This window comes from Dasypus novemcinctus, chromosome 25 (assembly GCF_030445035.2).
Source record: "Dasypus novemcinctus isolate mDasNov1 chromosome 25, mDasNov1.1.hap2, whole genome shotgun sequence".
Classification (NCBI taxonomy): Eukaryota; Metazoa; Chordata; class Mammalia; order Cingulata; family Dasypodidae; genus Dasypus; species Dasypus novemcinctus.
This window is the reverse complement of record NC_080697.1, coordinates 44,399,287-44,414,646: the sequence shown is the minus strand read 5'-3', so window position 1 is coordinate 44,414,646 and position 15,360 is coordinate 44,399,287. Positions and strand designations below refer to the sequence as shown.

Below are 15,360 nucleotides of genomic sequence, written 5' to 3'. Positions count from 1 at the left end.
TGTACCAACACTGACACTCTGGTAGCCTGTGTGTATGAGATTAGGAAAATCAGTTCCTTCCTTAAACCATGTAATGATCTCTCTGTCATTTGTGCAGATATTAATGAATGCAAAGATCTAATGGACCCTCCCTGCCATGCCTCTGCCAAATGCAAGAACACCAAGGGAAGCTTCCAGTGTGTCTGTGTGGACCCTTATGTATTAGGAGAAGATCAAAGAACCTGTGTAGGTGAGATCATAGCTCCCTTTTGTACCAGATGGTAATTTTTATTTTAAATGTGTTCAGTGTAGTCAACTATATGTAACATCAAGTCTAGGAGGGACGGGGTGTAGAGGAAGAGATAGGGCGTAAGATATCCCAAAATTATGGCCATAATTATCTTTGTTGTTTCATTGTGGGTAGATGATGTACTTATGATTATCTGCCGTGTTAACATTGAGGATCATAATCATCCTATAATGCTGAGTGGTTAGTGGGAAACCAACTGGAAGAACACTTTTTTCCAGATAAAGTCCACCTAAGTATATACCTAAGCCTATATTATAGGGAAAAGCACAACATTATTACACAATACTCGGCGTTCAAGAGAGTTCATCATTATGGCTCTTTCTCGTGGATCTTCTTTTCAAACTTGGTCCTCTTTACCCTCTAAAACAGGCTTTGCGCGGTAGCCTCATGGACCTGCATGTCCAGCTACTCCTCCATGACCTCACTGTTCCCATACCTTGATGTTTGTCATTCCTCCCCTTGCATAGCCTCTGCAATAGTCAGCTCTCTACTTCTTCCCTGCATGGCTCTGTTCTCTATTCTGATTCAGGGTCACTCGTCAGCCTCAAGCACCATTACCGTCACCACAGTCTATTGAGTGTCCCCTAGCCTTGGGGCACTGTTCTAAACATTTGACTAATTTAATTCCCCCATTTAATTATTCCAATCAGGTAAACACTATTTTTAATCCCCATTTTACCTAAGTGGATACCAGGAGACAGAGGTTAAATGATTTGTCAGAGATCACGTAGCTACTTAGTTGCAGGCCCTGCAACTCTGGGCTTTGTAACTCAACTGCAGCTCCAGAATCTGAGGTCTTGACGACTCTACTATATTTCCCCAATCAAAAAATATTTATTAAGCATTTATTATATACCAGACAATAGGCCGTGGAATTGGAAAGGTGAGTAAAAACTATATAGTCTACCCTGCATGGAATTTAGAGTCTAATAGGGAAGCAAGGCATTAATAACGATGTCAACAAATGTAAAATGGAACACCTCTGGTAAGGAGAGCATGTTGCTGCAAGTGCCGTTAAAAAAGAGAACTGACCTGTGTCAAATGCTGAGAAAAAGCTTCCTTCAGGAAGGGAGACTTGAGCTGAGTTCTAAAAGATGAGCAGTATGGAAGGGTATGACTGGCTGCTTCAGGCAAAGGGTATACATAGTAGGTGCAAAGGCCCAGTGGCAAGAAGGCACATGACAGATAAGAGGAAGATACCAAACATTTAAGAAAAAAAGAGGAAGTTCCAGAAATTAGTGTGGATAAATATAAAGCATTTTACTAGATGAGGTGGAGAAGTAAGTTAATAAGAGCAATGTCAAGCAGACACTTTAGTCCCAATTAAGGACTTTTTTCTTTATATTAATAGCAGTAAAACTCCACCTACATGTTTGGTTATTGGAAAGTGGGGGAGTGACATGATCCCGTATGATTTCAGAGCTTACCTGGAAGGTAGTGTGGATTGAGACCAAGTATAGCAATAGTGCTCATCAAGGGATTATGGTACCAGGGACTAGAGAGATGGTAAGTATGAAAAAAAGGACACTTTCATGAAATATTTCGAAATAGATAGGTATTCTTTGTGATTGGACATGAGGGATAAGGAACAGGGCAATGTCAAAGATACCACCTTGAGTAATGGGTTTGACGGCGAAGCCATTCCCTGAGCTAGGTGATGTGTGGAACCCAACTGGGTTTAGGACGAAGATCATGATTTGGATGTGTAATTATAGAGAGAAACTTAAGTGGGTTTAAAACTAAAACCCATAACCATTTGGGAGGTTGGATATATGCAAGAGGGAAGCATTAAACAACAATTAATGTTCCTGATGAAGTATAATCGCAGACGGCCTTCACCTTGCACAGTGCGGTCAGATCCCCCGCTGTACCAACAGGTACAGAAGTCAGATTGCATCGACGTGTTAGACAGGTTTGCAGGATCACAATTGAGAAGATGCGGTAGTTCCCTTCCAGTGCATTCAAGTGCACTGATATGTCACGGGCAGGGCCATCTGTGCCAAGTAAGGGGATGGAGGGAGAATTAGAGATTGGAGAAGAGTGGAAGGCTTTGAAAGACATGTGGCAGTAGTCTCCTCTTTTGTATCTAGTCTAATTCCATGCTCCACTGAGGCACCTTGTATTTTCTTTAAATATATATATTTTTTATTTTTTTAAAATACATAGATCACAGAAAATGTTACATTAAAAATATAGGAAGGAGGTGTGATATGGGGGCATTTTTCAGGACTTGGAATTGTCCTGAATGATATTGCAGGGACAGATGCAGGACATTATATATCCTGCCATAACCTACTGAATGGACTGGGAGAGAGTGTCAACTACAATGTAAACTATATTCCATGCAGTGTAGCAGTGCTGCAAAATGTATCCATCAATTGCAATGAATGTACCTCACTAATGAAAGAAGTTGGGGGGAAGCGGGGGAAGTGGGGCATATGGAAATCTCCGACATTTTTTAATGTAACATTTTGTGTGAGACAGTTATAATAAAACATTCATGCAAATTAATTAAAAAAGCTAAAGGGAAGCTTGTGGATAGGATTTAGAAATCCTATTTTCTGTCTCTTTAGAGGCAAAAATAAAGTATTATAGCCACTTTATTCTGGAATAAATCCATAGATTTGGACCAGCAATGTTTATCACGTCTTATAAAAGTCCTTCTGCCCAACATGTCTTTATAATTAAATAATAAAAATGATGATAATATAAATTTTATTTAGACTTGTTTTGCCAGCAAAATTTCCCTGCTCTCATGCTAATTGGCTTTTATATTTGTCCCTGATTTTAATGGATTCTGATTTTAGGAACCTGTTCTTTCAGTGCAAACTGCTTCAAACATTATTTAACTATAAGCAAAGCAAAAAATAAATGCATTGCATTCAAAATAATATATGGGTTTAGTGCTTTGGATTTTTCCAAGTATTTCCCCGTGGATTATTTTCTTTGACCTGCACAACGCCTCTGTGAAATCGAAAGGGGAAAATTTCTGAGTCAACCAAGAATTATGACAATAACAGGAAGGTACAAAACAATAACCCAGCTCATGCAACTTCTGTGTTATTAAGTCCCATAGCAGTCCTAGGATAAAAGTAAGGAAAGTTTCCATGAAGTTTGCTTCTTTTGGGTAATGGATGCCAGTGACGATAACTCAACGTTGTGAATACGAATAATACTCCTGAATTGTACATTTGAATTGGGCTACAATGGGAAATTTTGTGCTGCATCTTTGTTAGTACAATAAAAAATTAAAATTTTTAAAAAGCAGTGAAAGTCGACCTGCCCTCTTGTAAAGAAAGTTTCAGAGAATGTAATTGTCCTGGCTCAAGAACACAAAACTAGTAAAAAGAGGACAGGCCTAAAACCCAGGTCCTCTGACTTCTGACTCCTACAGCCAGTGTCCACATAGCAATGTGACCTGCTTCCACGAAACGCCAAGGACTGTTGCCGATGTGAGCATGGCTTCTTTAAAAAACCAGACTTCTCTGAATGCATGACTGCTTTTTCTAGTGCCACAGGATGGGTCCTGCTCAAATCTGTCCTTTGTGTTTCATCCTGTGCCTGTTCCTTCTCAGTCCTCAAGCTTTCCAGTTTTCTCCTATGACTTCTGTTGTAATGCTATTCTCCAGTTCTACTCCGGGCCTTGGGCTGCTGAGCCCCATTTCCTTTGTCACAAACGTTTCCTTTGTTCCCTCTCTGTAAGTATTTTCTCCTTTCTCAAGCCTATTGTTTTATCAGCCCCTAGTCTGATTCACAGTTTTGCTCTATTTGAACATTTGAAGTCTCTTTATTGGAAACCAGACTACTCCTGATTATAGAAAACTATAGAAAACTGCAGACCTTGAAGTCATATATTTAATGTCTAAAATAACCATTCAAATGCAAATTGGCCAGGTAGCCAGTTGGCAATGCTACAAACATTTACAGAAGGAAATTCAGGGCAGCTTCTGCATTTATCATTATAGAGCCAACAAAGTCCATTCAGAAACCTCCCAAGGTGGACCAGGTAGGACATTAACATCTGCGTTCTACTTTTGCTATCACAATAGTCCCAGAAATGTTTATTTTTAAAAATATTTCTGTAACATTCTATGACATGACTCTAAGAAGCCCCAGAAAAACTTTCATTACTACTATTGGACTAAAAGTCATTATTTCCTTTCTGCTTCCTCTCCCCAGTGTTTTGCTCAGTTTTCAGCTATAGGAGCTCTCTCTAAATGTTGAACTCTGTCCCCCAGAAAAACAATATATCATAAAAAAATGCTTCCCCTAAAACTTTATATACCTTCTCAGTAGAGGTTAATCAATTATAATGTGAAACGAAGTGACTCTTATTTGGGTTATTTTTAAGTCCCAACTTTTCATTTCATTACTTTTAGCGTGAGAAAGTCAATGAGAAAAAGTCAGGTAACTTTTCTGTTCCCAAAGGGATAAATGATGAACTTATCTTAGTAAGTTCTTTTGCCCCATCTTTCAGTTCCATTCTACTGTCATGATAAGCTATTTGTGTCTATGATTTAAACTGATGGACTTAATTTGGTGAGACCAAAGGTAATAATAGAAGAATTGGGCTTCTTTGGAATCAGAATAATAATTATGCTTCCTTGGTTGGCAAATTTATCTTGTGGTGAAAGGACAATTGTGTTGTGTGCGTTTTTCTATAAAATCATTAACTCTATCTGTACCAATCAGAGTTTTGACTTTGGGATCATTCTCAAGTCAAGGTCAAAGGAGAGGAAGGTGGCATCCAGAAAAAGTTCCTAGGAGTGAAGGGAAGAAATGAATCAATGTTTAGTAAGTCAGTTCCTTGTTTTTATTACTAGTGTAGTAAACACTACACTATAGGGTTCATAATGTCATTTTCAATCTTTGAAATAAAACATTTTTTGAAAGCCCCTATATAAAAGTACAAATTACACAAACTGACTTCCAATATTTGGACACCAATGTCTTGCTTTAAGTTTTTTCATTGTCAGAATTATTATCTTCATAAATATCTCCAATTTCACATTTCAATTATTACTTCTATAAACCCTAGAACCAAACTTGTTTCTTGGATTGAAACATATTCTTCCACAGCCACATCTCTGCTTATGATAGTTCTCTCACTTGGAATGCCCTCTCCCCCGTGTCTCTAAGTCCTGGCCTTCCTTCACAGATGCTTAGTAAGCAGGGCTAGGCACTTGACATGTGACCTTTGCCTTGCAGCAGCTCCAGGCGGTCAGAATTAGTAGACTTATTTTGTATATGAGTAAACTACAGCTCAGACAAGTGAAGTAGCCTGCTCAGTATCACGTAGCAAGCAAACAAGCAGGGTTCAGCGTAGGCCTGGGTGCATCAAAGACAGTTTTCTCCCCAATGAGTTCTACCTCTCTCAGGGCAGCTCAAGCCCGTCTCCCATGAGGCCTTTCTCTTAAGCTCAGCCCTCGTGCCCTCAGTCTTCCCCCATCCATTACTCACTGTGCTTCCAGATCTGTTGCTGGTTCTTAGCCTGGCTCGTTGACCTGAGGCTTTACAGTGTGCAGTGATGTTCTCCTCTTAGGGCACATCTAAAACTCTACTGCAGAAACCTTGTGGGAGAGAAGGATACCCAAACTGGCAGTCATTCTCATTAGCTCAGTTTTATGCCATGCTCTGGAAGGTGGATTTCCTTTTTTGTTTGTTTGTTTGTTTGCTTCCTGTCTTCTCTCTCACACTTTGGAAGAGGCTGTGAAGCCAAGAGCTGTCATGTTTTCTCCACTGCAGTTCTCAATAGGCACATTGACCTGCAAACATTGACTGACTTTACTTAGTTTCTACTCCAATTAACTTCAAATGTAATTTTTTTTTTTAATCTGGGGTTTTAAGAAGAGGGGAAAAAAAACTCCTGGTTTGGAAATTGTTGAAAATTGTAGCTTTTGTTTTACTTTCAACACTTTCTTCAGTGAATTCACTTTTATTTCAGCTTACAATCAGCTACTTACCTAGAGAACCAGTCTGTATATAGAAACATGCCTGTATCATTACTTGGCTGCATTTATAAAATTCCTGAAGAGGAAATAGCCTGAATAAGTAAAAAGTAGGCAGATTATATTTTACCATCATTATCTACTTTTTTAAAAATTAAAACTTTGGATATAAAGGTGTGCACCTGGGAAGCTCAACCATCCACTGATCACCAAGGCTGATCTGACAGGCCAGGCTGTCACCACTTCTTTCCTTGTCCCTCTGCGGTATGCTTTCTTCCTAAACTATCAACTTCAGTTGCAAATTAGAGCAATTCCAGAGAGAGGATGAATATCTCCTAGTCAAGGGTTGACGATAGTACAACCATAGTGATCTTCTATTGACAAAGACAAGAGCCACATATCTACAATCATTCCACCTCATCCTCATTTTAGGTCTTTGATCAGGTGTATTTATAATCACTTTTCATATGAGGACTCTGAGAGGCTGAAGGGTTAAGTAATTTTTCTAAGGCCATACTGAGAAAGTTGGGATTCAGTCTCAGGTCCATCGACTCCGGTACCATACTCTATAGTGCATCACTGCCCGCACATGAACTTCCATATTCATCCAGGATTTAGGGACTAGGATTACATTTCTGCATCCCCAGTGTGTGAGGCTCATTGTCATGGTTCATTTTGGCCATGCGTATTCCTGTTGAAAGACTGCCCTACTCCTGCACCAGCATCAATCACTACACTTCTGGTAGCTTAAAATCAGTAAATAATAATAATATGTAATACTGACAGAGTAGGCAGGCACGACAGAGTGTTGTCTCTTGAACGCTCCAGTTCTGTCATTGCTGGATAGCAAGCCTTAAGTTTTTGATGAAAAATTGCTGTGATCACTCAGCCTTCAGAGTGACAAAATAAAATTCAGGACCTCTCGCCACAGTGAATAGAAACAGGAGCGTGGTTGGAAGCAGAGGTCAAGGCTAGTCCTTGACAAAGCGTGGAGGACACAAAGTTTTTGTCTGGTACCTTCCTAGTTCCATATCAGAATCTTTCTCTTCTCCTTTCCCACCCTTTAGGCTGCTTCCCATTCTTGATAATCCTTGATATTGATATATATATGATATAAACAGTTAAATAAAACTTCATTGCTAATAGCCGACAGTATGAACTCTTCTAAGCAACAATTCAACCAATATTTACTGACTCTCGAAGAGGTACCTAGCCTTGTGTTAGATGCGGTGGATTCCAGGGAGAGAAAACATTACCAGCCACCAGTTTCTGAGTGGTTAGCGTGCCAGGTAGGTGATGATTTACCAACATTGTCTCATTCAACCTTCCTGATAATTGGGAAATACTATTATTATACAGATGAGAAAACAGAGAATCAAAGAAGAGAACTCCTTTGCCCCAGTGATGAAGCTCGAGCTCTCTCTGTGGCACACAAGACTGTGCCTCATCTCCAGTCTCACTCCCAGTCACTCTCCCCTGTGTTTTAGCCACATTATTCATTCAACTAGTTCTTCACAATTCCCATACAATCAGTCCCCACAGGGCCTGCCTGCCCCTTATTTCTTTCCCTTTAAACAGCTTTTCTTTCAAGGCTCAGATAGAATCACTGGTGAGAGAAGGCCTGTCCTATCCACTCCCTGCACCAGGGTATCCCCTGGTGTCCCCTCTTGAAGCTCTCTGTATGTCCCACCTCCAAATACTCTTTGCATGTGAAATCATGCTCACTGTCTTTCCCTGAGGGTGCCAACCCCATCCATCATACACATCCTTGAGTCCTTGATTCTTAGGTTGGTGCCCATCCCCTGATGGGCATTCAATAAATATTTTTTAGGGGGTACCGGGAATTGAACCCAGGACCTCATACATGGGAAGCAGGTGCTCCACATTGAGCTACAGCTGCTCCCCAATGAAAGCTGGTGTGGGTTTTTTTGTTTGTTTTGTTTTTAGGATGTATTGGGGATCAAACCCAGGACCTCCTACATGGGAAGCAGGCGTTCAACTACTTGAGTTTTATCTGCTCCCCTACATTCAATAAATATTGAATGAATGAACTGGTTAATGAAGCTACTCCCCCCTGAGAAAAATAAAATAAAATAACATAAAAGTCTTAAGTTATGCAGTGGCATGATTGCTACTTGGCATTCTTTACTTGGGCTGCTGCTCTGTGTTTGATGTGCTGCTTCTCACTGCTGTTGTTATAACTTTTTATTAAGCTCCACAGGGGCTCCCAGTACGTTTTCTAATGAATTTGAAAAACACAGCGAGAGTGCGGCTTGACTTAGTCCTAAAATAACATGTTTATCATTCCTTTAAAAATGAGCAGCTGGAATTTGGAAGTGATTGGAATAAGGGACTGGTACAACTGAGTGATATATAATTATTGGAATGTGTCAGCTCCTTACAGGGATGACACTCTTCTCAACAAAAGTGCTCGTGAAATTTGGGCAAACTCCATTAACATTAACTATGCTCTAATGTGCATTCATCGAACCTGCATCCTCACGCGTTTCTGTGCTGGAGCCCACATGGCATGGAGGTCAAGAGCACCACCATGGATGGGGTCTGGGACCAAATCTGCCTGGGTGAAATCTCAGCATTGCCATATACACGCTGTGTGGCTTCAGGCAGTTTATTTAACCTCTCAGCAACTCCATCTCCTCATTTCTAAGTGGAGACAATAGTATCACCTACCTCAAAAGGCTGGTGGGTGGAGGAAGTATGTCAATACATAAAGCATTTAGAAGGAGTACCTGGAAGAGTAGTCTCAGGCAAATGAAAATATACTTAAACAAACTGGAAGCAAAGTGAAAATTGACAAATGGATGCCCTCTAAGGTTTCCTTTCTTTTCTCTGTCCTATCTCTTCTCAAATTAGTGTTGCCTACTGCTGGGTCATTGGGCAGACCTGCTTTTTGCTCATGATTAAAGGGGAGGAGAAGGAGAGGGATGGTTGTCAAAGAGACCTAATATTTATTAAACATTAGTTATAAATTGAATAGTGTCCATTTACAGAACTTTGAGTGCTGGCCCCTGCCTTTAAAGAGTAACAGGCTAAATGTAGGATAAGCCTGTCAGACCAGGAAGATAAATGGCATAAGGAAAAGACAGCAACAGCAAGATAGTCCTCCAGCTGTCTTGAGATAATTGTTCATTTATTTGACATCTGCTACTACATGGCTGCTCTGTACTTGGCCCTATGCTGGGCTGTGGGGAAAGACAGATGAATCAGGCAAGGACACTGATCTCTATGGAGCACATTGTCTAATGCAGAAAAATAGAATAAAATAGATAAGAGGATTTGATTTAGTGAGGAGTGTAGCCAGATGGGAGGCAGTCAGAGATTTCCTGTGAGATGACACACCAGCCGAAACACAAAGGTGCCATAGGAATTAACCTCGTGATTAAGGGAAAGGGCACTGCTGACACTGGAGAAATACGAGAAGAGGCAGAAATGTGAGAAGAGCTGGAGGGTGGAGAACCACAGGGGCCTTCGTGGTATTGCTGAGTGACATGTGAGGCCAGGAGACCAGGCGGGTGAGGTAGGACCAGGCAGAATCTGGAAAGCCGAGCCAATGAGTTTTGAAACTGTCCTCTAGGAAATGTAAAGATTTTGAAAGAGTCTGTCTCACTCAGGAATCTCAAAGCAGCAAGTGGCATTAAACCTAACCTCGAATAAATATATCAGTACATGTAACTGATAATGTCATGAGAGAGAAAATTGAAGCAAAGGTTAATTAGAGTTTATGACACTAAATATTTCCTCTCTTTTCTCCACTCCATCTTTTTCACATTTTCGCCTAAACGTAGAGCATTTTACTACCCCCTTGGATGGCTCTTTTGTTCATTTCATGTTGGCTTCATTCAGATTCTCAACTCTGTCCCCAGAACTTGGGTTCTTCATCTCAGGGTTCCTGCTGCCAGATGTTTTCCTTTGTGATTATTTCAGAGTCCACAGGTGGTCCTTAGAAATCTCAAGCTCTTATTCTCTCAGAATCAAATCTGGTGGGAAAGGAAGAGGCCACCTCCCTGAGAGAGGAAATACAAATTCTAAAATTAAATTTTGCGGGTTGTGCTGCTCTCACTGGTTTGACTTGGGTCATCTGCCTGCCCTGAACCAATCCCTTTCACCAAGGGAATATGACTCCTGATCGCCTCAGCGGGGTCACAGGTCAGCGTGAGATACATGTGTGGAGTCACCTCCTCCAAACCGTAAGGAACTGGGAAGGGGAGAAAGGCTGATCTCGAAGCATAAACTCAGCTTCTTTCTGGAAACAGGATGAGTGAATGATGGATGTCCAACAAGCTACTTTTTTTCTCTACAGTTTTTAAATAAGACAATGATATGGTCATGTTTGTGTTATAAATAGATTGATTATTCAGTGGCTGTGAGAGAGGTGGAATAAAAGAAAACTCTGGAGATGTAAGACCAGTGAGATAACTGTTTGACAAAGGAAGAAAAATCATGAGGGTGTAAACAGTGAAAAGAATAGTTTTAGAGAAATATTTAGGATATCAAATTAGGATTTATTTGTTCATCCATTTTTTTCAACAAACATTTACTGAGTGTGGAGAACTGTGGTAGCCTCTGGAATGCAATGCAACAACACACAATACAGGCATGGTCCTTACACTGATTGGGCTTACATGTCTGGTTAGGTAAAGAGACATGCTTGCAAATAAAACAACATGGCAAATGGTATGGTAGTGTCATAAGCATATGCAAATGGCACTTAACCCAGTCGTGGGGATGAGGAGAGTCTTCCAACTCTAGGTGACTGCAAGCCGAATCTAGCAAGGTGGGTAGGCGTTATCTGGGCCGAGAAAAGGCAGAGGCGGTGATGGAGTCTTCAGACAGATGGCATTTCATGTGCAAAGACTTAGAGCTACAAGAGATTTTCACGTTTGGTTCTAGAAATGGAAGCTCACCGTGGCTAGACTTAGAATGGGAAGGTGGAGCAGTAACAACTGAATCTGGACATAAGTGAAAGAGTAGTTTGAGTCAGAGGTGACTTTCAATTTTCTAGACTTATTCCGAAGGTAGTGTGGTACCCCCAAAAGATAAATCACATAAGAAAAGGGGGCCAGGTGCAGGAGAGGATGCCTCCATTTGAATATTTTGAGTTTGAAGTGGAGCCAGCCAGCAGGCATCTGGACATGCAATCTGAAGACTGGATGAAGTCTGGATGGAGAGAAACAATATTTGAATCCCCCCAGCTCATAGGTGGTGGTTATACTATATTTCGACTTGACCATTAATGACCACAATTAACCTCAAATGAGCACTATTTTTTTTCACAGATTTTTTAAAAATTATTTTTTATTTTTAAAGAAGCTTTAGATTACATAAATGTTACATAAAAAAATAGGGATTACCATATGCCCCCTTCCCCTTCCCACACTTTCCCACATGAACAACATCCTTAATTATTGTGGTACATTTGTATAATTGATGAACCCATACTGAAGCATTGTTGCTAATTGTGAACAATCGTTTACATTATAGTTTACACTCTGTGCTGCACAATTTTGTAAGTTATGACAAAATATATAATGGCCTGTAATCCAATGTCCCTATATTATACCTATTCTTTCCTCTCCCTCCCCTCAGAATCTCTGGTGGCCACTGCCTTCATATCAATGATAAAAGTTCTTCCAATGCTAGAATAGTAAGTCTATAATAGAATAATAATAAGTCCACTTTATTCCATTGTTCATTCCCCAATCTTGAGGATTTGGGGATGGTGATGCCCATTCTGTTTCTAATTGAGAGGGGGCTTAGATTCCATGGGGCAGATGGGTGGAACTATCTTACTTGTGTTGCAGACACTCTCTGTTCCTTGGGATAGATGTTGTCCATCGTCATTTCCTTGTTAGTTGTCCAGTGAAATGGAGAGTAGGTATTGCAACTCTGCTGAGATGCAGGGCTCAACTGGCATATGAACGGACCAATGATTTAAGTTTTAGGGACATATATTTAACAAGTATAGCACTATTTTTTAAAAGTGCATAAGGAATGGCCATCTAAATAAAAAAAGTTAAAAGTTAATTATAAAGTTGTGACCAGAAAGACTTTGAATTCAAAGCCACATGAGTCCCAGATTGCCATTATTCACCTGAATCATAGAAATCTAGAGCTTAAAGGGAGCAGTAAAAATGATCTATTCAGCCTCCCTCCCCCCTCCTTACAATGGTGTGGGAGAGGGCCTTTCGAAGGTCACATTACCAAGAAACTGCAGATCTTAGGGTTCCAGAATCCTAGAGCAGCCCCTTTCCTCTGCCTGACACTGATCCAACTGCTCCTCATTTTCCTGTCAACTCTGCTTAATTTCTTTCTCTAATGGGCCAGTAACAACTTAGCCTGTAGCTCCAAAAGCTGCTGGCCTATTATCTCTGCGGCTTCCCCATGGGATGCTCTAACTACTGCAAGGAGTCAGGCTGTGCCTCCTCAACTAATGTTTAACTTTCAGACTGCTTCAGCGGCAAGCAAAACGCAACCAACGAGACCATATCAGAGCCTTACAACACATCCTACTAACCGTTTCCCACTAGCCACCGCCCACTCGGCCTCCACCGTTCTTCCCATCTAATGCTTTCTGACGGTTTCCAGGATCTCTTCAATGGGGCTGGCTTGAAAGGTAGTCATTTGACTTACTGGTTTGGGCAGAAAAGAGATTTTTCCTCTCAGACACAGTAGGTGAAGTGTGCTCAGGTTTCGAGATGGCTGTGCTGCTTGCTAATGATGATCAAATGCAGCCTAAGCGAGACTTGTCACCTGGAAAGGGCAAACATCTTTCAAGAGTAAAACTCATCCCTCTAGTCTCCGCATGCACTCCCTACCCACCTCACATTTAGAGCTGAACAGACCTGTTTACACGGCTGTTTCCCCGTTACATAGAAGCTCCTCGGTGCCTGGCACCGTGGCGTGAGAGAGGATGGCCATCCCCTCGTGAGGGTACGGGCGGAGGTCAGGCGGCGCTGCCACCGCCGAGCCGCCCACAGGCCCCGAGACCTGCCCCTCTAACCACCGTCCTCCTTCTGTGCTCCAGATTCTGGAAGGCTCGCGAAGGCGTCCTTAGTCTCCATCGCCCTGGGCGCCGCGCTCGTGGGCGGCCTGGCGGCGCTGACCTGGACGGTGATTTGCAGGTGGTAAGTCCCACATTCTCCTGTTGTTACCTTGGTCAGGAGGCAATTTTCTCTCCTTCGGGCAAGGCCGTTAATGAAGCTTCTTTATTTCTCTGAAGACAGTATAGATTATAGGTTCCAGGGACTCATTTATCTCCAGAGCCATTTTGTACAACTTCTAGTTCTTTCGTAATGAGAATGGAGTGATCGTTAGCCCCCTTAGCTTGCCTCAGAGCTCGGGAGGCGGAGACTCAGCGACACCCAGTGCTTTGGGAATACTAAATGGTTGTACTGAAATGGTCTCTTGTTAGGCGTAACAACGTCTAGGTTTCTCAGAGGAAAAAAAGTAAGTCACCTGTGGATAAAAAAGTTTGATTCTGCAGTCGGATCCTGTCCCCGCCCCGCCTCCAGAGCGAACGACCCGGAAGTGAAAAGCTGAACTTCTGGTAAATATGGCACTACCACTGTAAGCGTTCAGACCCCAAATCTGAACGTTGCTGCCTGGTGATGGCGTTCGCTGCTGGGGAGGGCTGCAGGAGGGGTTTCTCTGGAGAGCGGCTCTCGGGCTGCATCGCTCCAGCCCTAGTGGAAACTCAGCCTTGACTCCTTGGCTGCCAGTTCTTACCTTGTACGTGTAACGAATCAAATTATTTGACCTTGGTTTCATTTTTAAATCAATCATTTGTTTCCAATGGAAAGCATTAAGAAATACAACAGCATAAAATATAAGAAGCCATTGCTGAAGAGTGGATGAAGCTCAGGGGTTGAGCACCTGCTACCCATGGTACCAGATCCTGGGTTCAATCCCAGGTACCTCCTTAAAAGAAAAAAAAAAAAAAGAAGCCATTCCTTAATCAGTTGGGTCCCCCAAGGCCCACACTCCCACCCACACCCACACCTGCAAGGTATATATGTAATGTTCTTATACCTCTAGACTTTTCCTTAAATTGCTAGAGTCTAGCTAAAGTAGCAGATTTCTATTTTCTCTTCTGAGCCATCTGCCATGTTTCCTTCAAGATATACTTTTTGTGTTTACTATTAAACATTTATTGTAGTTGTCTTCATTCTACAATTCTCATAGCGTGACTTAATACCACACATCTGAGCATTAGTTTAAAATTATATCCATTGTTCTTGAATTATTTTTCTAACTTGCTTTTTCATCACCTCAGTAATATAATAAACTCAACATTTTAAAATATCATCACAGTTTCTAGTGAGTTCTCAGCCCATTAAGAAATGCCCGCTGCTTGACCTTAAAACGAACTTCTTTATATGTATTGTCTACATCTGATGGGAACTGGTTTTAAAATAATCAAAACTCTAAACCTTAGCAATCGAAACTCACCTATAATCACTGCTGTGTTCCTAAGGGTTTAGTTGATAATTGCTATAATGACTTTGTGTGTGTTTGAGAAACTAGCTATGTTTCTCATAGTTTAGCTATGGTCAACTCTTTGTCATATTTCTCCACTTGCTGCGATACAGTAATAAAGTCAGGTGCCCATATTCCTTTATAATGCAAGGCTGTCTCTGCCAACTATTGTTGCTTTTCTGACCCAGATTTATTTATTTAACGCTTGAGTTTACAATCTATCTGATATGTTATATGTAAGCAATATATTTTTTGACTGATTCATAACTTCTAACAAAAATAACATATGCCAAAATTCAGAAAGTAACTGGGAATAGAGGGCTAATAATAATAATAGAAGTTATGTGTCAGATTCTATACTCTGTAATTTTTAGGAACTATCTCATTTAATCTTTGAACATCAATCATATGAGGCAGTTACTACTATCTCCAGTTTCAGTTTATCATACTAATGTTGAGCAAGATTTTGCTACTTACCCAAAGCTGATAAGTAGCAGAGCAATTTCTTAACCCAAGATCTCTCTGATGCTGAAGGTCATGCTCTTGACCTCTATGCCATACTGCCCCTCTTTAAAGCTGACCTTGAAATGCAGGTATGATTAGGTGATATAGTCAAGGGCTGTTATT

General features: G+C 41.1%; 1 protein-coding gene across 1 annotated transcript in view; it reads left to right on the top strand.

Annotated features, from left to right (window-relative positions):
- Nucleotides 1-13,386, top strand: part of TPO (thyroid peroxidase) — a 103,738-nt gene extending 90,352 nt beyond the window's left edge. Inside the window, exons 12-13 of the mRNA XM_058287842.2 lie at nucleotides 98-229; nucleotides 13,283-13,386. Of these exons, the coding sequence (XP_058143825.2) occupies nucleotides 98-229; nucleotides 13,283-13,386 (236 nt within the window). The remainder of the gene's footprint in view (nucleotides 1-97; nucleotides 230-13,282) is intronic.
- The last annotated feature ends 1,974 nt before the right edge of the window (nucleotides 13,387-15,360 follow it).